General features: G+C 49.6%; 1 protein-coding gene and 1 pseudogene across 7 annotated transcripts in view; both read left to right on the top strand.

Annotated features, from left to right (window-relative positions):
- Positions 1-19,316, top strand: part of ABCC8 (ATP binding cassette subfamily C member 8) — an 84,647-nt gene that overhangs the window by 38,990 nt on the left and 26,341 nt on the right. For 4 of the 7 annotated variants that reach the window (XM_030917818.1, XM_030917817.1, XM_030917815.1 and 1 more), the window contains exons 11-16: positions 6,253-6,293; positions 7,860-8,005; positions 10,136-10,241; positions 10,401-10,517; positions 10,825-10,900; positions 11,615-11,720. In XM_030917818.1, the coding sequence (XP_030773678.1) occupies positions 6,253-6,293; positions 7,860-8,005; positions 10,136-10,241; positions 10,401-10,517; positions 10,825-10,900; positions 11,615-11,720 (592 nt within the window). Of the gene's footprint in view, positions 1-6,252; positions 6,294-7,859; positions 8,006-10,135; positions 10,242-10,334; positions 10,518-10,743; positions 10,901-11,614; positions 11,721-19,316 lie in introns of all 7 variants that reach the window. The other 3 variants (XM_030917814.1, XM_030917813.1, XM_030917812.1) reach the window with 2 other exon arrangements.
- Positions 2,085-2,893, top strand: LOC115893560 (annotated as a pseudogene).

The raw sequence follows: 19,316 nt of genomic DNA, 5'->3' as shown, positions 1-19,316 counted from the left end.
TTCCAGAGCCCTTCCTCTGTGCCAGGCTCTATGGAGGTCCTGGATGTTAAAAAGGAAGCAGGCATAGCCCTGGCCCTCCCAGTCTTGTGCGAGATTGATCATGTCCATGAATAGTGACTGTGCATGTGGTCAGAGCCACAGGGTCAGTTCCAAATACCCTTCTTTCTCTTTTGTGTTACTCACTTGAACCTGGGTCTTTCGTTTCTTCCATTCATTTTTTTAAAACAAACATTTCCTGCCCACCTTCTGTGTGCCAGGCCTGGGGATGCAGTGGGGGAAGCCTCTGTCCTCCTCAGTGGAGGCCCTAACTCAGAACAGGCAGTGGAAGAAACAACATGACCTGGAGTCCTGGTCCCCCTTCCTTCCCCAGCATCTCTGAAATTCTTTAGGAGGTGGTGGTGGTGGTTGTTGTTGTTGTTGTTGTTGTTGTTGTTGTTGTTTTGAGACGGAGTCTCACTGTACTGTCAGGCTAGAGTGCAGTGGCGTGATCTCAACTCACTGCAACCTCTGCCTCCCGGGTTCAAGCAATTCTCCCTGCCTCAGCCTCCCAAGCAGCTGGGATTACAGGCACCCACTGCCATGCCCAGCTAATTTTTTTTTTTTTTTTTTTTTTTTTTTTTTTAGTAGAGACAGGGTTTCACCATATTGGCCAGCCTGGCCTCAAACTCCTGACCTCAGGTGATCCACCTGCCTTGGCCTCCCAAAATGCTGGGATTACAAGCTTGAGCCACTGCGCCTGGCCTGAAATTCTTCAATATTTACCCACCCTTCTGCCAGCTGGTGCAGCCACAGTGGGCTATTTATGCATATCCTGGCCTGGCTTGGTGGGGAGCGTGGCTGAGGGAGAGTCGGGGCGCCCATCAATTAAGGAGGTAAGGATCAGTCTGACTGAAATGCCTCCTGCCACACTTCCTCAGCTGCCAGCAACTGACACTGTTAACCTGATTTCCTTCCCCCTCTGTTGACTGCACTGACTATTGGACTGAATGGGAAATAGCCCCATGCACTTCAAAATACATTTCCCCTCCTGCAGTTGCATCTTGCAATTAGGCCCAAGCTATGAGCCTACACGCTCCTCCCCTGGCCCTGCACAGGCAACAAAGCTGAAGTTAATCAGAGGTACAAATGGCTGGCTGTGCCTCTCTGACACATAGCTTCTGAAACATGCATCAATGCTTTGGAAATGAAAAGCTCCTAGTGTTGCAATGCCAGGCTGGTGCCCATGAGGGCCAGACAACATTCCTTGGGCAAAGCCAGGGGGAATGGGTGATCTGATCCCAACTCTAGTTTGTTGATTTGTTGTTTTGTTTTGTTTGGAGCAGGGGTTGGGGGTATGAAAAACTTACACAATTATTTACTACTATAGCCCCCAGACCCAGCACAAGGCCTGGAACAAGGAGACCCTTTTTTAATAAATACGTCTTTTTTTTTTTTCTGAGACAGAGTTTCACTCTTATTGCCCAGGCTGGAGTGCAGTGGCGTGATCTCAGCTCACTGCAACCTCTGCCTCCTGGGTTCAAGCGATTCTTCTGCCTCAACCTCCCGAGTAGCTAGGATTACAGGCATGCACCACCAAAATACTTTGGTATTTTTAGTAGAGATGGGGTGTCACCATGTTGACCAGGCTGGTCCAAACTCCTGACCTCAGGTGATCCACCTGCCTTGGCCTCCCAGAGTGCTGGGATTATAGGCGTGAGCCACCGCTCCCGGCCTTGAATGGATAAATCTTAAGGGCGATTTTTGGAAAGGATTTTCTAAAAATACCCATGTCTCTACACTATTGCAGAAGGGCTTTCAGTTTTGATGGCAGCCTTTCAGGCCAGCCTACATGCAACTAAACTTTTCCATAACAGCATCACACTTACACAAGAAGAAGGTTTTATAATCCTGTTTCACTTGCCGTTATTTAACATAGTTCTTCCTCCTTAACATTCAAGATCTGAGCACGATCATGTTCTTCTTTTTGTTTTTGTTTTTTTCCTAAATCAAATTGAAGTGAGTCACCTCACCTTGGGCCAAAGTTGGACAGAAATCTATTCTTGGCTTTATTCCCCACCCCTCCACTGCCTTGGAACCTTATAGAACTTTTTGTGGTTCAGGAAAATAAGGGCAAGGCCTCAGATCTTCAGCCCATGACAGTTGTATGCCCAGCTCCCTGCCTTCCTGTCTCACCCCCAGCTAGGGCACAGGACCGACTACTGTGCTCAGAGAGGTGCCAGAGTCTGTAACACCCCCAGACTTCCCAGGTCCAGCCACATCCACCCCAGAGCCCCAAAAGATGATCTTCAGAGAGACCTTTAAAACACAAGCAGCTGGTCACTTCCTTCCTGACCGGAACCCAAGATGGCTGTGGTCTTGCTGAGACATGTTGGTCGTCATTGCCTCCGAGCCCACTTTAGCCCTCAGCTCTGTATCAGAAATGCTGTTCCTTTGGGAACCACAGCCGAAGAAGAGATGGAGCGGTTCTGGAATAAGAACACAGGTTCGAACTGCCCCATATCTCCCCACATCACTATCTACAGTTGGTCTCTTCCCATGGCGATGTCCATCTGCCACCACGGCACTGGTATTGCTTTGAGTGCAGGGGTCTTTCTTTTTGGCATGTCGGCCCTGTTACTCCCTGGGAACTTTGAGTCTTATTTGGAATGCATGAAGTCCCTGTGTCTGGGGCCAGCACTGATCCACACAGCTAAGTTTGCACTCGTCTTCCCTCTCATGTATCATCCCTGGAATGGGATCTGACACTTGATGTGGGACCTAGGAAAAGGCCTGAAGATTCCCCAGCTATACCAGTCTGGAGTGGTTGTCCTGGTTCTTACTGTGTAAGGCTGTAGGGCTGGCAGCCACGTGAAGAACAGAGGCTCTGAGCATCATCTTCTTACACATTATTACATTCACCCATCTTTCTGTTTGTCACTCTTATCTCCAGCGTGGGAAAAGTTCTCCTTATTTGTTTAGATCCTTTTGCACTTTCAGATCCCCTTAGAGCAGTAGAGCTCCTTGTAGAGCATAACAGTGGAAAAGGGCCTAGTTGTTCCCTTGTTTCTAAAGATGGGGTGGCTGAAAAAATTCCCTTTCTTGCCCACAGCTTGCCTCCTCTGGGCCTAGAAGCAGTTATTCTCTCTCCATATTGGGCTTTGATTTGTGCTGAGGGTCAGCTTTTGGCTCCTTCTTCCTGAGACAGTGGAAACAATGCCAGCTCTGTGGCTTCTGCCATGGGGGCTGGGGGTGAGGCTTTGGGTGCCACTGCCTGTGGGTTGCTGGCTTAAAGGACAATTCTGTTCATTGGTGAGACCAGGCCATTAACACCTACGCAGTGTTTTTGAAAGAAGAGAGGCAGAGGTGGAGGGGAGTTAGTCTATCCCAGCTAGAGGGAGATAAAGAGGGCTAGTTAGTTCTTGGAGCAGCTGCTTTGAGGAGAAAATGTATAGCTTTTGATACAAGAGGAAGATCCAGTAAATTATCATTGAACATATTAAAGGTTATTTCTTTTTCTTATAAAACACACGCACACACACACACACACACACACACATGCACACACGCACGCAGCTGATGATTCCACTTTCCCAGCCCCGGCCCTGAAGGGGACCCAGAACTCTCTGCACAAAGGCCATCCTTCAAGGGGAGGGTGAAAGAAATGGAAAATCACATTTTCATTCTTTAGCGTCTCCATACAACAGCCAGAACTGGGCGGAAGCTAATTATATCAGAAGCACACTCCATGTTGCTGCATCAGCTTTGGGATGTTCATTTTTAAATTTATTTATAGCTTGTCTCGTTCCTCAAAGGAGTTCAGGCAGCTACAAAAATAAAGACAATAAAATTGAAAAAAAATTAAATTAAAAAAATCATGACCAGGGAAAATGTGCAGTAGAATGAAGTGTCAATTATCACATTTTCTGACTGCAAAATCTCCTCCAAGCTGATGCACCATCATTTACTAAAACAGCCCCTTTTGTTGGACATTTCCAGTTCATTTCGTTTGGGGTAGTTTGTTGCTGTTGCTGTGGTTGTGGTTTTGTTTTATTGAATTTTGTGTTAGCTGCAGCTAATACCATCTAGCTGATGGCTTTGTGCTGCTCTTGAATGATTACTCAGGATAAATTCCCTGGAGACAGATTATAGGATCAGAAGGTCTGAACTTCTGTGTGGCTCTAGCTACAAAGCACCGGACTGCTTTCCAAGAGCATTGTAGCAATTTATAATCCAACACTCAGCCTATTTTTTGGCTGGGAGTCAAGTCCCAGAATGCGAAGGAGGGGTCTTGGCCTGGAGCGGGGGCTGAGGGATGGGTGCACAGGACCCGTCCTTATTGGTTATTTATGGGGATGGGCCGGGAGGAGCAGAAGAGAGGCCCCTGCCCTCCCAGTTGCTCCTTGGAGTGACTGGCCCTATAGGGGAGGGGCAAAGCTACCTCACATTTAGAGCTATATAGTTGTTGATGGTCAAGGTCCTAGGTCTAATGGGCATCCTCCTCCCTCTCCTCCTCAGCCAGTAATCGCTACACTATGTCCTATGTCCCAGATCTGAGTCCCTTATGCTATGGGAACACCAATCATATTTACACTGTCTCCTGCCAGAAACGGTGCAGGAGGGCTGTGGCATGGTAGTGGGCCCTGGAAACCATCCAGCCTTCATGAGGAAGAGCAGTTAAAGCACAGCCATGTATGATGTTGGTATTGATTAAAAGCATTATGGGCAGAGAAATTCGCCATCTGCCAGGGCCCCAGCCATATAAGGGCTCCAGCCATACATCCTCCAGGAGACTGGGACCTCTCCAATTGCAGGAGCCTTGCCTTCCCCATCAGATCAGGAATTATCCAAGGATGGGGACAATGTCCTTCCCATCTACTTGAGAACTCCTAAGGGGCATGTTCTCTGTCTCCCCATTGTATCTGGAACTTCCTGGGAGCATAGCTCCTGTCTGCTTCCTCAGACTGGAAACCCCCTTAGGGCAGAGGCCATGTCCTTCTACCCACTTGGGGTTCCCTGAAGTTGGGGGCCACATCTCTGATGTACAATGCTTTGTATGTATTGACTGCTGCAGGATTCTTGGAGTAAATGGGCAGTCAACTTCTTGGAATGGTGTTGACCATCTGGACTTCATCAGATTGTCCAAGACTTCGCCATTCATTAGGCAGGGGCCATATGCACAGGCAGAGCCCTGGCCTCTGGCTTCTGGCTCCTGACTCCTGGTCCCTGTGCTTTAATTTGGCTAATGGCAGAACCAGACTCCTTTCTGGGCTGCCCTGGAAGAAGATCCTTGAATGAAGGAGGATAGGATGGGAAGGTGGCAGCTGGCATGGTTGCCTCTTATGCCATGGGGGGCTGCTCTCTCTGGAAATTTAGGCCTGGGTTCAGGGCACTGTTGAGCATTTCACACCCCAGGCCAGAGGAGGGGTGAGTGTGGAGCAGGGCTCAGCTAGTAGCCCATGAGGTATGATGTGTAGGCAGCACCCGGGGCTCACAGAGCCTGTTACCCATGTTATCTCCTCTGATCTTGGAAAGAGCTGGGGTGTATAAACAAGTATTTATAAATTTACAAAAATCAGATGAGGAAACTGAGGCACGGGCAAGGTAAATGACATGCCCTAGGTTACACAGCTTATGAGTAACAGGGATTCTGCCTCTCTCTCACACCAAGTCCCACTCTCTTTCCTTCCTGAAGTCCTTGTGACTGATCTAAAGGCTGCAAGTTTAACAGAATAAGGAGCGGGGCTCTGTTGCCACAAACCAGTTGCCCCACCTGCACACAGACTCTAAGGGACATTCTGCTTTAAGCTGTCCTTAGTTACTCATACCTTAGTGCGAATGACTTTGAAATTTTCTCAAGAGCCATGGGAGATTAGGAAGCCTCTAAGGGACACAGGAGCCAAAGGCAGAGGAAGAAGTGGCAGCTTGGTGCCCCCAGAAACACGTGCTCCTGACCTCACAGTTGGCCACAGCCAGCCAACTCTCCCATCCTTCTCCCACCACTTTCCCATGGGGCTAACTTCACCCTGTCCACACAGAGTGACTTAACAGCTTAAGCCCCAGATTTGGGGGCTGGGATACCTGGGACAAGAGTCCTGAGGGAAACAAGGTGAGGAACTGGAAGTGCCACAGGGCTAGAATTCTGCCCCTAGCCTACTGGAGCTGTGCCCCACAGGCTGGCCCCACTGGGCTGTGCTGCCTCCAGCCACCCAGGGCATCTCCATGTGTAGCTGTCACACTCCTCCCGCTAAACTCATCCCTGTGCTTCCTCTGCAGTTTTCATGAACACGGCCATCCCCATTGCAGCTGTCCTCATAGTAAGTGGATCCTCTCTCCATCTCTTGGGGGTAGGGTGGAGGGGGAAGGCATCTGCAGTGACAGGCTGCCCAGGTTTGGCCTTTCTGCACAGGGGCCTCAGAAGACAGGCTCCGCAGCCAGACTGAAAATAGGATAGAAAGTTTATAGAGGGTGTGGCCCCTCCCCAACTCCAGCCGGACAGGGGCCTCTGCCTCCAGGCCTGGAAGACCGGAGGCTTAGCATTTAGAGAAATTAAACTTTCTTTTAAAAAATAGCTATACAAGGCCGGGCGCGGTGGCTCACGCCTGTAATCCCAGCACTTTGGGAGGCCGAGGCGGGCGGATCACAAGGTCAGGAGATCGAGACCATGGTGAAACCTCATCTCTACTAAAAATACAAAAAATTAGCCAGGGCGCGGTGGCGGGCGCCTGTAGTCCCAGCTACTCAGGAGGCTGAGGCAGGAGAATGGCGTGAACCTAGGAGGCGGAGCTTGCAGTGAGCCGAGATCGCGCCACTGCACTCCAGCCTGGGCGACAGAGCAAGACTCCGTCTCAAAAATAAATAAATAAATAAAATAAAATAAAATAAAAAAATAAAAAAAATAGCTATACAAATTTTTCATTTTTAAAGTGAAACATGTGTATTGTAGAAATGATGGGAAATCCAGAACAGAAAGTGCAAAGAGAATTAAAATCACCCGTAATCCCACTGGTAACATTTTTAATGTGTTTCTTTCCAGTCTTTTTTTAAGGCCTATGATATGTCATTTTCTACAAAAATAGGAATGTGCTGTGCATGCAGTTTTGTAACCTGCTCTTTTAAATTTAAGAATATGCCACACACAATTCTCCATGCCATTAAATATTACGATGGTGGTTTTCTAAAGCAGTTTCGATAAAAGCTGTGTGGGAGCTCAGCCATGGGGGGCAGGCAGCGTGCTCCTACAGAAAGGCCTGGGCCCCTACGAGCCTGCAGCCCCCTCACCCAGCCTCCCATCCCCGTCTTCTGTGATGGCTGCAGTTCCTTAAAAAGATCTACTTATTTCCCCCAGGGCCGGTGTCCCTGAGCTGTGTAGAGTTCACAGCCTGTCGGGTACGCTTGGGAATTCACTTCCAATGTGATTTATTGAGCTGGTTCCTGGCCTGGCTCTTGGCAGAACTGTGGGTAACAGAGGCCACTGAGCCAGCCAGGTGGCTGGGGCAAAGCACTGCATGACGAGGCAATGGTTTTGTAATCACTGTGTTTACGTTATTCCGATGAGGACTGGGGAGATGAGCACCCCACCTGCTGTCTGCGGAGGGGGCAGTGCTAACCTAACCCAAGGTTTCCTCCCTGCTCATTCCCAGCCAAGACTGGGCAGGACAGGGAGGGAGCAGCCCCTGCTCTCCAGCTTGAAGTCCTGAGCTTGTTGGGGACGTTTCCATGAGATGACTGTGGGGATGATGAAGGTGTCTCCAACTGAAAGGCCCCCTTAGGAGCCCGCTCCCTGCCAGTCGTCTCGTTTCCCTTCCAGTGCCGAGCGTTTCCAGTGTGGGAGGGACCCACACCCTGGGTCACCCTGGCCTCACTTGTGCCTCTGTCCACAGACCTTCGTGGGCCATGTCAGCTTCTTCAAAGAGGCCGACTTCTCGCCCTCCGTGGCCTTTGCCTCCCTCTCCCTCTTCCATATCTTGGTCACACCGCTGTTCCTGCTGTCCAGTGTGGTCCGATCTACCGTCAAAGCTCTAGTGAGGTGAGGGGAGGGTCTGGGCGAGGGCACTGGGCAGGCAGGTCCTGTGTCAGCCTCAGGGCTTGCTTGAGTGATGGCCAAACCACAGCTGTTTGGTCCCGGGACACACCCCCGTTGCTGGGCCTCGCTGTAGCTGGTCCTGGTTGGTCAGAGGGACATTGGCCTGTATGGTTTCCCAGCTAGCTATCCCGAAGCAAGGACTTGCTTACATACCTCCCAGGAGAGGGGACTCACTGTCACTTCCACAACTTTAAAAAAAAAAAAATCAATGTTGCGCCAAACGTGAAATCCTCCTAAATTCTACCCACTGGTCCTAACTTCACCCTCGAGAGCCACCCAGAATGAGGCTATCCCTTCCCCATGTGGCAGCCCCTCGGATATCAGAAGACATCCACTGTGTCTGTCTTTCCCAGACCAAGTATCCCCTACCCTTTCCACAGCCCCTGAGCCCTCACAGCCTCAGCCAGTGAAACAGCTTCCCCCAGGCGTTGGGTCCTGCTCTGATTGGGCCACAGCTCTTAGAGGCTCCCATTTCTGGGCTCTAGAGCCTCTGCCACTGTCCCAGAGACATCGCTCTCTTGGGAATGAAAGCCTGAAGGTAGACGGCTGAGACTCTGGCTGGGAAATGCCATATCTGGAGTGTGAAGACATCCTTGAGCCTCTGAAATAGCTCTGGCTCCTTGAAAGCAAGAGCCTGTCATGCCTCTGTGGAGGGCTGGCTTGTCCTTACCCATGGCCAGAGAACCAGTCAGTAACAAATGTCCTCTGTGTCTTCAGCCTTGAGGAAGGTGACACCCCTGTGTCATGGGACCCTGGCAGGTCCTGGGAAGCTGAAAGGAAGGAGTAGCTGTTGGAATGAAGTAGCTGATAGAGAGGATAGCTTGCAGGAGGAGGCTCTAGCATGGGTTCAAAGACGGAATGGGACATAACTCAGCAAAATTATGCTCTAAGGAGTATCTGACCAGGGAGTAGCTGGTTAAACAGGGATTAGCTCCCATTTCCATGGTTGGCTGTGCTGACTCAGTTTCTTGGCCATGGTGTTGTGGGGTCTGATGATCACCCCTCCTCCCACCACCCACTCTCCAGCCCTATAAGTCTGTACAGAAACCACAGATTTAAGAACGCTGCACCTGCCCAAAAACCGTTGCACTGATCCCAAAGCATTCACATTTTCAAACACTCTGGATCCCACTGTTTCCAGGAATGGAACACCAGAGTAGCAGAGGCCTTTTCAGTGAGGGAGCTCAGGCTCTGGCTGAAGGTGGGCTCAGGATACTACCTGAAGCTTCACCCCAAGAGATGAGGGCCAGCTCCATCCTTCCCAGTCACTGCCTGCAGGGGAGGGAGACTGGACAGGGGACGAAGGCAGAGTCTGGCGGTCTGCCCCTCCCATCTAGGGGGTGGCACACAGAAAAGGTGACTCCAGGCCACAGGCTCACTTACAGCCCCAGAATAACCTTGCCTTGAGGGCGGATGGCTTGTCTGCCCCAGGCCTGTTGGATATTTAGCAAAAGAGAAGAAAGGGGAATACAAACAATCCTGAGCCTCCCAGAAAGCTTTCACACCTCCAGGATGGGAGACAATGAACTGGAAGAGTGACGCTTCCAGTGCCTCCTCAGGTCCATAGGGAAATCTGGACAGGGGAGAGGGTAGGAACAGCCGCACCCCCATGAGTAATGACACCTCCCCGAGCAGGTTGTTAGGGGGATCCAATTACATAATGCTGCAAAGCAGTTAACATGGTGTCTGGCATATAGTATATGCTCACAAAATACTAGCTATTGATTCTTCACCAATCCTAGTCCTAACTAACCTTAACCCTGACCAACCCAACACCAACCATCCTTCAGTCTAATAACCCAGACTAACCAACTTCAACATTAAACTAACCCTAAAACTAACCAATCCCACTGCCAATCCAGACCCCAACCTACTCCAGCTGACTGATCAACCCTAGCAAACCCTGGTAACACCAATTACCTGCCCCCATGCCCACTGGTCTGCCCCCTTCAGTGTGGGCTTTGTGGGACTACAGGCCTGAGAACCTTCTCAGAGCTCTCTCTCAGGCTGCGCCCTCTCCCCTCCCCTCTGCCCCTGGCAGGGGTGAGGGGTGTCTCTGTGTTTCCCGAGCAGCGTGCAAAAGCTGAGCGAGTTCCTGTCCAGTGCAGAGATCCGTGAGGAGCAGTGTGCCCCCCGTGAGCCCACGCCCCAGGGTCCAGCCAGCAAGTACCAGGCGGTGGTGAGTGCCCGGCCTCCCCTTGCTACTCCCAGCATGGTCCTCTAAGGCCCAAAACTCGGGCCTGCTGTGTCAGACATCTGCCTTTTTTCCCAGGAAGAGGGGCTCCCTTCCCTACACAGCTCCCAGCCCGGTGGGTCCTCACCTCCAAACCACCCCCAGCCCCTCAAGGTCGTGAACCGCAAGCGTCCAGCCCGGGAGGATTGTTGGGGCCTCACCGGCCCGCTGCAGAGCCTGGTCCCCAGTGCAGAGGGCGATGCTGACAACTGCTGTGTCCAGGTGAGTCCAAGATCCTGCTGCCCCATGCCCGGCCACCCAGCACCAGCTCCCAGAGGGAGCCGGAGAGCTGCATGTTTAGTCCTCTGCAGAGGTCACCCTGCCTGCCTATAGGGTCCATAGGAGTCCAGAAACCAGGGACAACCAAGCATGAGAAGGCCAGTCTCCCACTCCCCTGCTCTGGAAGTGATCCAGGGACTGGAATCAGTGTCTTTTGGTTTTCCTGGAGGAGGGGAGGCCAGAGACTATTCACACTGGGAAATGGCTGCCTTTCTGTTCTCTCCTGGGCGGTGGGACACGCCTAATGAAGATCATGGGAGGCTACTTCACGTGGACCCCAGATGGAATCCCCACACTGTCCAACATCACCATTCGTATCCCCCGAGGTATGGCCCAGTCCACCCCTCCAGCATGCCCCTCCCCATGTCCCACTGAATAACATGGAGATAAAAAGACAAAGCTGCATTTATTGAGTACCTGCTCTCTGCTCATTCTTGGTGGGTGCCTTGGGTATACTAGAGAAGGGGTAGACTACATTCTAGAGGCTTCCGTGTGCTGGATAGGAGTGCAGCACTAAGGACAGGGTAAAATTGCCAGCCTTAATGTCAAATCATCCATTGCAGACAGTATAGGTAATGCACAAAAAGATCAGATGTGGGTAGCCAAGGAACGAACGCAAGTGGAAGAAGTGGGGTTTCTGAGAATGGACAAAGTCTCTGAGGCCATGAGGCAGGACTTTCTGGCAGAGGCAGCCATGAGCAAAGTATGGGGGTGGGTTGGAGGTGGGACCCAGGATGGCGTTTCTTGGGACCACAAGGAGCCTGGGCTCACACTAGGAGCATGGGAAAGGAGAAGCAGGTGCTTAGGAAGGGTGGCGGGGCAGGAAATCAGAGAGGGGGAAGGACCTGGGGAGCCAGAGGAGGATGTTGATTTCCAGAAGGAAAGGCTTAAGGAGGAAGAGGACTTGTTGGGGATTCTAGGTGGGAAGAAAGAAAACAGGGGCCCCAGGTTTGGGTGCATCTATCTGTCTGTCTTTCTGGGTGATGGTTGTTCGGACTCCCCCCGGCCCCACTCCTATCTGCCACCCTCCCTCCCTGCAGGCCAGCTGACCATGATTGTGGGACAGGTGGGCTGCGGCAAGTCCTCGCTCCTTCTAGCCGCACTGGGGGAGATGCAGAAGGTCTCAGGGGCTGTCTTCTGGAGCAGGTAATAGATGTATCCTCAGGGCTCAGTTAGTGGAGGGGGAACCTCCTTTCAACCATCCTCCTTAGTTGAGGATGCACACACATTTATTGGAGGGCCCACTCTGTGTTCAGTGAGGACTCAATAAATGCTGCTAATTGTTATTCTCATCATCATTGCTGGTATGTATTCAACTCTTACTATGCACATGTTCTTTGCTAAGTCCTTTGCATGCATTATTTCATTTAATTTTTATGATAACTAGCAAGGTCCGTACTGTTCTCAATTCTCATTTATAGAGGAAGGTTAAACTTCTTGCCCTAATTCACACAGCTAATACGTGGCAGAGCTGGAAATGAAACTCAGTTCTGTCAGAGTAAGAATCCCATGGTTACTCAGATGCACAGTAGTAATTTCCCAGTGTGGGAAATTGCAACACCAGCATTGGTTTCCAGCTTGGTCATGAGCTGCACTGACATACACACCATCGGTGGGTGTCCTGAGGATCCAGATGTAACCAATAGATGTTGATTTCTGGGCAAAGATCACTGTCTTAATTAAAGAGCCAGAACCCCAGGCTGAGTCAATCACGAATCTATTATTTATACCCACGTACTTCCAAGAAGCACTTAAAACTAGTTGATAAAAGATGCATTTAAAAATCAAAACCACAATGAGATACTATTTCACACCAGTTAGAATGGTGATCATTAAAGAGTCAGGAAACAACAGATACTGGAGAGGATATGGAGAAATAGGAACGCTTTTACACTGTTGGTGGGAGGGTAAATTAGTTCAACCATTGTGGAAGACAGTGTGACAATTCCTCAAGGATCTAGAACCAGAAATACCATTTGACCCAGCAAACCTATTAAACCTATTACTGGGTATATACCCAAAGGATTATAAATCATTCTACTATAAAGACACATGCACATGTATGTTTATTGCAGCACTATTCACAATAGCAAAGACTTGGAACCAACACAAATGCCCATCAGTGATAGACTGGATAAAGAAAATGTGGCACATATACACCATGGAATACTATGCAGCCATAAAAAAGGTCAAGTTCTTGTCCTTTGCAGGGACATGGATGAAGCTGGAAACCATCATTCTCAGCAAACTCACACAGGAACAGAAAACCAAACACTGCATGTTCTCACTCATGAGTGGGAGTTGAACAATGAGAACACATGGACACAGGGAGGGGAACATCACACACTGGGGCCTGTAGAGGGGTGGGGGGCAAGGGGAGGGATAGCATTAGGAGAAATACCTAATGTAGATGACAGGTTGATGGGTGCAACAAACCACCATGGCATGTGTATACCTATGTAACAAACCTGCACGTTCTGCACATGTATCCCAGAACTTAAAGTATATTTAAAAAAAAAAAAAAAGATGCATGTAAAACAAAACCCTTTAAAAAGGTAAAAAAATAGGAGCTGAGAAATGAAAAGGGTAAAAAGATGTTCAGCAACCTGGGCAGAGGACAGCTACAGCCATCAACATAAACTCTGGTTCTGCACCCTCTGGTAGCCAAGGGAAAGAGGGATCTCTGGGCTTTGGAACACCCATTTAGGAATAGAAGTTGCAGTCAATCAGCAGAAGGGCAAGATTTCCCTACCAATCATTTCTAGGGGAAAATTATTCAAGGTGTCAGGTTATTCATAAGCGTGAGTACAGAACCCAGCAGGGAGAAAGACTTTGGGCCCAGTGTCTGAATATCAGCATGCACCCCCATTTCCTGCATTTCCAAGATGTCCTTGAAAGGTGTACCCAAAAGATGGCAAATTTCCCTTCTCAGTGGGGCTGTGGGCTGGCAGATGAGCCCATTGGGTTTCCCATCACCTCCCATCAGGAGTTGTGATGTCTTTGGGGGCAGAGGGGTCTTTGCCTCCATTCGCCATCTTACTTGGGAGATTTCTCAACATAGCCTGACTGGGAAGGCCTAGGTATTTGGTTTGAGATCTTATTGCTTTATTCCGACTGCCTCTGCAGCCTTTGGAGGGAGGAGCCCTTTTCTGATGTCCAACTGCGTGTCTGCAGCAAGAAGACAAGAGTCCCCAGTGCACTGTGAGCTGAAGAAAGTAACCAATATTTATTGGGCACCTCCTATGGGCCATGCCCTTTGCTAAGTGCATTGTCAACATGATCTCATCAAGCCTCCTACTAAGTTTAGGAGGGGAGTGTTGTTACCTCATTTCACAGAAGCAGAAACTGAGGCTCAGAGAGGTTGGGTGACTTACTGGTCAGTGTGTGGAGCAGAGACTCTGCCCATGTTCTTTCCCTCAAACCTGGTCACTACTGGGGCCCCCAGGGCCTAGTCCTAAGGGTTATTGTCCAAGCTCCATGTAGTGGTCAGGCTGGATCTGGGCCCTCCTCCAGGGCGTGGCTTTTCCAGAAGGATTGTGGGGCTCAGACACTGAGCTGCCCCAGGCTTGACCTGCTCAGCATGGATGTCAAAACCCACTCTGAACCTGGTCCCTTTGCCCTGCTTTCTTCTCCTCCCCCGCCCTCATGCCCTCATGTGGCATCGTGCCAGCCTCAGCACCTCTCGTTGTCCTCTGTAGATGCAGCAGGCATGATTGGCAGGGGTCAGCTCTGCCCTGCCTCGGTCCCCACCTCTTCTCCAAGCTGTGCCAACCCTCAGGGTCTGACTGCCGCCCTTCTCTCTTAGGAAACCTCTGCCCCAGCCTGGGGAACACAAGGAGCCTCTCCAAGGCAAAGGACCCTAAGCACTTCTTTTTTTTTTAATTTTTTTTTATTTTAGGTTCCAGGATACATGTGCAGAGTGTGCAGATTTGTTACATAGGTATACATGTGCCATGGTGATTTGCTGCACCTATCAACCTGTCATCTAGGTTTTAAGCCCCACATGCATTAGGTATTTGTCCTAATGCTCTCCCTCCCCTTGCCTCCCACCCCCTGACAGGCTCGGTGTGTGATGTTCCCCTCCCTGTGTCCATGTGTTCTCATTGTTCAACTCCCACTTATAGTGAGCACATGTGGTGTTTGGTTTTCTGTTCCTGCCTAAGCCCTTCTTATAGGCCAGGCATTGTGCTGTGCAGGCACCTCATCACCTCAGTCAGTCTGCAAAAACCTCAGTGCAATAGATATTATTATATCCTCATTTATCAGATGAGGAAACTGAGGTGAAGCAAATTGCCCAAGGCCACCCAGCTGTTAAATTGCAGAAGTGGGATTTGCACCTAGGTGCTCAAGTGCATTGGTCGTCCACCATGTGCTCAAAGAAAAGGGGCACAAGAGCATCATGAAGAAAACATAGCTAGCCTGACTGCTGCTGCTAGTCCAAAGGCCAGCAGCCACTGTGGCCATGACTCACACACACTTGCCTCCTCCCAGAGCCAACACATGGGTCCTCACGGCTCTGTCCTTATCAACACTTACTCTCCTTAACAGGCAGCCTAGGCCCCAGCTCCCGGCTCTGTTCAAGGCTCACAGAAGGGCGGCAGTGAAAGGGGTCTCCTTTCTCCAGGATCCTCTTTCCTCTCCTGCCCAGTCCCGGTCCAGCTTCCCTCTCAAGCATAGTGAAGTACATTTGTTAGCTTGCAGCCAACCCTGGGAAATCATGAGAATTTGTTCCCAAGTCAACTCACGCTCCAGCTTCCACAGTGACATATGCACTCATCCGGTTGAGTGCCTAGTGTGTGCTAGACCCTGTGACAGCAACAGGAGTGCAAAGGTAACTAAGACATGGCCCCTGCCTTTTTTTTTTTTTTTTTTTTTTTTTGAGACGGAGTCTCACTCTGTTGCCCAGGCTAGAGTGCAGTGGCACGATCTCAGCTCACCACAAGCTCCACCTCCTAGGTTCAAGCGATTCTCCTGCTTCAACCTCCTGAGTAGCTGGGACTATAGGTGTGCAACACCATGCCGGCTAATTTTTTATATTTTTAGTAGAGATGAGGTTTCACTATGTTGGCCAGGCTAGTCTCGAACTCCTGACCTCATGATCCGCCCACCTAGGCCTCCCAAAGTGCTGGGATTACAGGCATGAGCCACCGCGCCTGGCCAGCTCTGCTTCTAAGGGAAGGGAGAGGAGACCTGGGCCTTAGAAGAGCACAGAGGAACAATTGACTGCAGTTAAGGAGAGGAGGCTCACTGTGGATGTGGTATTTGAGCGTTGAAGGATGAGTGTGGTTTCATCAGGTAGAAAAGGCAGGGGTGGGAGAGGGAGGTGTTCCAGGCAGGGGTGATAGTGTGGGCAAAGGCTTGCTGATATTAAAGAACATAGTTCTGTGCACCTCGAGTACTGGATGCATAGGGGGCATTATGAAAGATGGGACTGAAGAAGTGAACTTGGCTTAGATCCCATGTACTAGGTCTGAGAAGTAAGATTTAGCCCAAAGTTTGCAAAAGAACTATGCTGTGATAAAGGATGATGAATTGGGGAAACAGAGAAAAAGGCAGACAGACAGACTATAGGAAGGGAGGCGTTAGCAAATAATCATAACACAGCGTGAGGTGTGCATTAATACTATTTGTTCATTCCAAGTATTGATGGAGAAGAGAGGTAGGTACTGGGCTGGGAAATAGCTTGGGCAAATGCATTTGGAAATGAGAGACATGTCAAGATGCATTATAATGGCAGCCTCTTGAAGGTTTTAAGTTGTTTCTGGTTCACTCATTTCGCAAATGAATTCATTTAGCAAAAGCACTATGGATACAGTGCTTACCTTTAGGAAGTAAGATTTAGCCCAAATGCTGCAGAAGGATCATGCTTGTGACAAAGGATGATGGACTGGGGAGAGAGAAAAAGAAACAGACAGATAGACTATAGGAAGGAAGGCCAGTCTGGAGCTCCTTATAGTGGCTAGGAGGAGGAGTCTAGGCAGATACGACTCAATTGGCTTCATCTGCTGTTTGTCTCTCAAAATCTAGACATGTGCACCGCTCTGGCTGGCCCACCTATCCTGGGCATTGAGTTAAGTGTGGGGACTGTGTGTTGAGAGTCCGCCTCCATTACTGGCAGGAACTCCATACCTCAGACATTGAGCCCCAGGTCTGCAGGGAGAAGACGTACTTGCAAAGTGAGCTAAAAGCAAAACAACCTTTCACCTGGCAAGCCCTCCCGAGTCTGCACGCCTGCAGCCAGAGATGAGGGTGATGCCAGGCTGCTGCTCAGATGCTTTTCAGCCATACCCAGGCCAAGACCTAGTGACCAGGCAGCCATAAGGAGTTCCAGGAGGCACAAGGAAGGAAGTTGGGGGATTAGGAGGCACAGAATGGAGAATGCTCTGGGGAGATGGGTGCTTTGTTGGTGCGACTGTTCATTTATTCCTCCAGTGACCACGTGAGCAGTATGGCTGCACACACAGGCTCTGGAGCCAAGCTGCCTGGGCTCACATTTGGTCTCTGTGCTTTGGAAAATTTCATAAACTTTCTCTACCAGTTTCCCTTATTACCCGTGAGATTGATGTGAGGATTAACCTAGCATGTAGTAAATATCCTATAAATATTATTATTCAACAGTGTACTTCTTTGCCAGGAACAAAATTCCCCTATTCCTCTTTAAATGTACTCCAGTCTGTCTCCTGGGAAAGATTCTTGTGAGCTCCCTGGGGACAGGGACCATATTTTATTTGTCTCACTATATCCATAGTGGTTTTTGCTAAACGAATTGATTTGCTAAATGAATGAACCAGGAACAACTTAAGACCTTCAAGAGGCTGCCATTATAATGCATCTTGACATCTCTCTCCTTTCCACATGCCTTTGTCCGAGCTGTTTCCTAACCCAGTATTTCACTATCCCTCTTCTCCATCAATATTTGGAATGAGCAAATACCATTAGTGCATACCTCACATGGTATTATAATTATTTGCTAATGCGTCTGTCTCCTCCATGACTCTGAGATCCTTGAGGGATTATTCCATGTTGTACCCCAAGGTGCCCCATGCAGATGTGTGCTTTGTGAACCATTCTGTGTAGGCTACAAAGGAAAAGGCCTGGCACCTGCCCTTGGGGGCTCACCCACCCAGAGTGGACGGAGGTGTGCAGACAGAGCCATAGGGTGGGCATGAAGGGTCCATCTGCTGAAGTCCTGCAGATGCAGCCCTGAGCTGGTCCCTCGTGTCAGCAGCCTGGTTCCTGGTCTCAGAGAGAACTGTGTGGTTCCCAAGCATTTGCTTTAGGAAGAATCACCTGCCCCTCCCTGGCTCTCTGCCTGAGGGAACTGTCAACCTGGGAATTTGCAAACTCTCTCTTTAATCCTTAAGAGGAAAATGGTTTGGTAAAAAGTCAATATTAGCAGATACACTTGGGTGAAATTCTTTCCCTTGAAATAAAGAATAGAGTCATTAATATCCACAGTAGAGTGACTTTAAATGCCCCCAGGGATCAGCAGGAACCAGGGCCGTGAGGAAAGGATCAGGGTGGGGAAGAAGCTCCCACTTCCCTGTGAGGAGCTGCACATGCAGTCTCACTGGAGCTCGCTGCTGCAATGCTGTTGCCTGTGGTGGTTGGTGTGGATGCTGCCTGCCAAGAGCCCTGATTCCCCAGGAAGAGAGAAAAAGTCTTCTCTCAGGACGACCCCGGTCTCATCTGCCTGTACAATTCATGGAGCCTTTGGGGAGCTGAAGTCAGGAGCTCAAGTGCCCCTGGGTTTCCTGGAGGAGGCAGGTGTGGTGAGACAGCTGACAGACAGGAGAAGGGATGCTCTGTGGAAGTGACCATCCAGGCATGGGAACCAGATGGCCCCTGGCTGTAGTCCTGATGCTGCCACTTGCTAGCTCTGTGACCTTGAGCAGGTTACTCCACCTCTCTAAGACAGACTCACTGTCTGGACAATGAGTAAAATTCTACCTTTCCTCTCTCAGAGATTTGGCTTTGGGACCCAGTGATATCAACTGGAAAGGACCCTGTGGGTGAAAGGTAACTTTTCAGGACAGCGACAAGCCTGTCTGTGCAGGATGAATGGGCTGTGGAGCCCTGTATATCCTAGCTCACTCTTTGAACCTCAGTTTCCACTTTTTCCCTTTTTATTTACCGGGTCTTAAATGAGTGTTGGGGGTATTCGATTCCCCCTCTCCCCGTACTTTTGTGGCCAAGCACTGAGCTGAAAAGACAATTCCTCCTAGTTCTTCAAGCCTACAACCTGCCCCCTAACCAGCTGTGAGCTGTAATACATTCTCCAGTGTCACTGTGAAGTTTGTGCCTTCACCGCCATTTTATAGATCAGGAAACAGAGGCTCCTCCAAGTAAAAGGGCTTGCCTCAGATTTCACAGCCAGTGAGTGGAAAAAGCCTCTGGGATTCAAATGTCAGAGCCCATATTTTTCCTACTTCTCATACCTGTTATCAAATGCTGCTTCTTCCTTTAACCTACAGTTCCCTCCCTTCACCTCCAGCGTCTCAATCCTTCCCACTCTTTAAGGTTCAGTTCAGTTATTACTTCTTCTATGAGGCTCTACTCATTTTCTCAGATTTCTTCCTCCTCTAAATTTCTTTTAAAAATTATGTTTTTTCTCTGACTGTAAAAGAATGCACATTACATTAGAAAAGATACACAAGCATATAGAACATAAAAACCACCTAATATCCCATCACCCAGAAGCTTCCAGTTTTTTCTTTATGCATTTGCATATGCATTTGTGTA

The sequence above is a fragment of the Rhinopithecus roxellana genome, chromosome 15, assembly GCF_007565055.1.
Source record: "Rhinopithecus roxellana isolate Shanxi Qingling chromosome 15, ASM756505v1, whole genome shotgun sequence".
NCBI lineage: Eukaryota > Metazoa > Chordata > Mammalia > Primates > Cercopithecidae > Rhinopithecus > Rhinopithecus roxellana.
The sequence above is the reverse complement of the archived record's forward strand: the minus strand, read 5'-3'. Positions and strand labels throughout refer to the sequence as shown.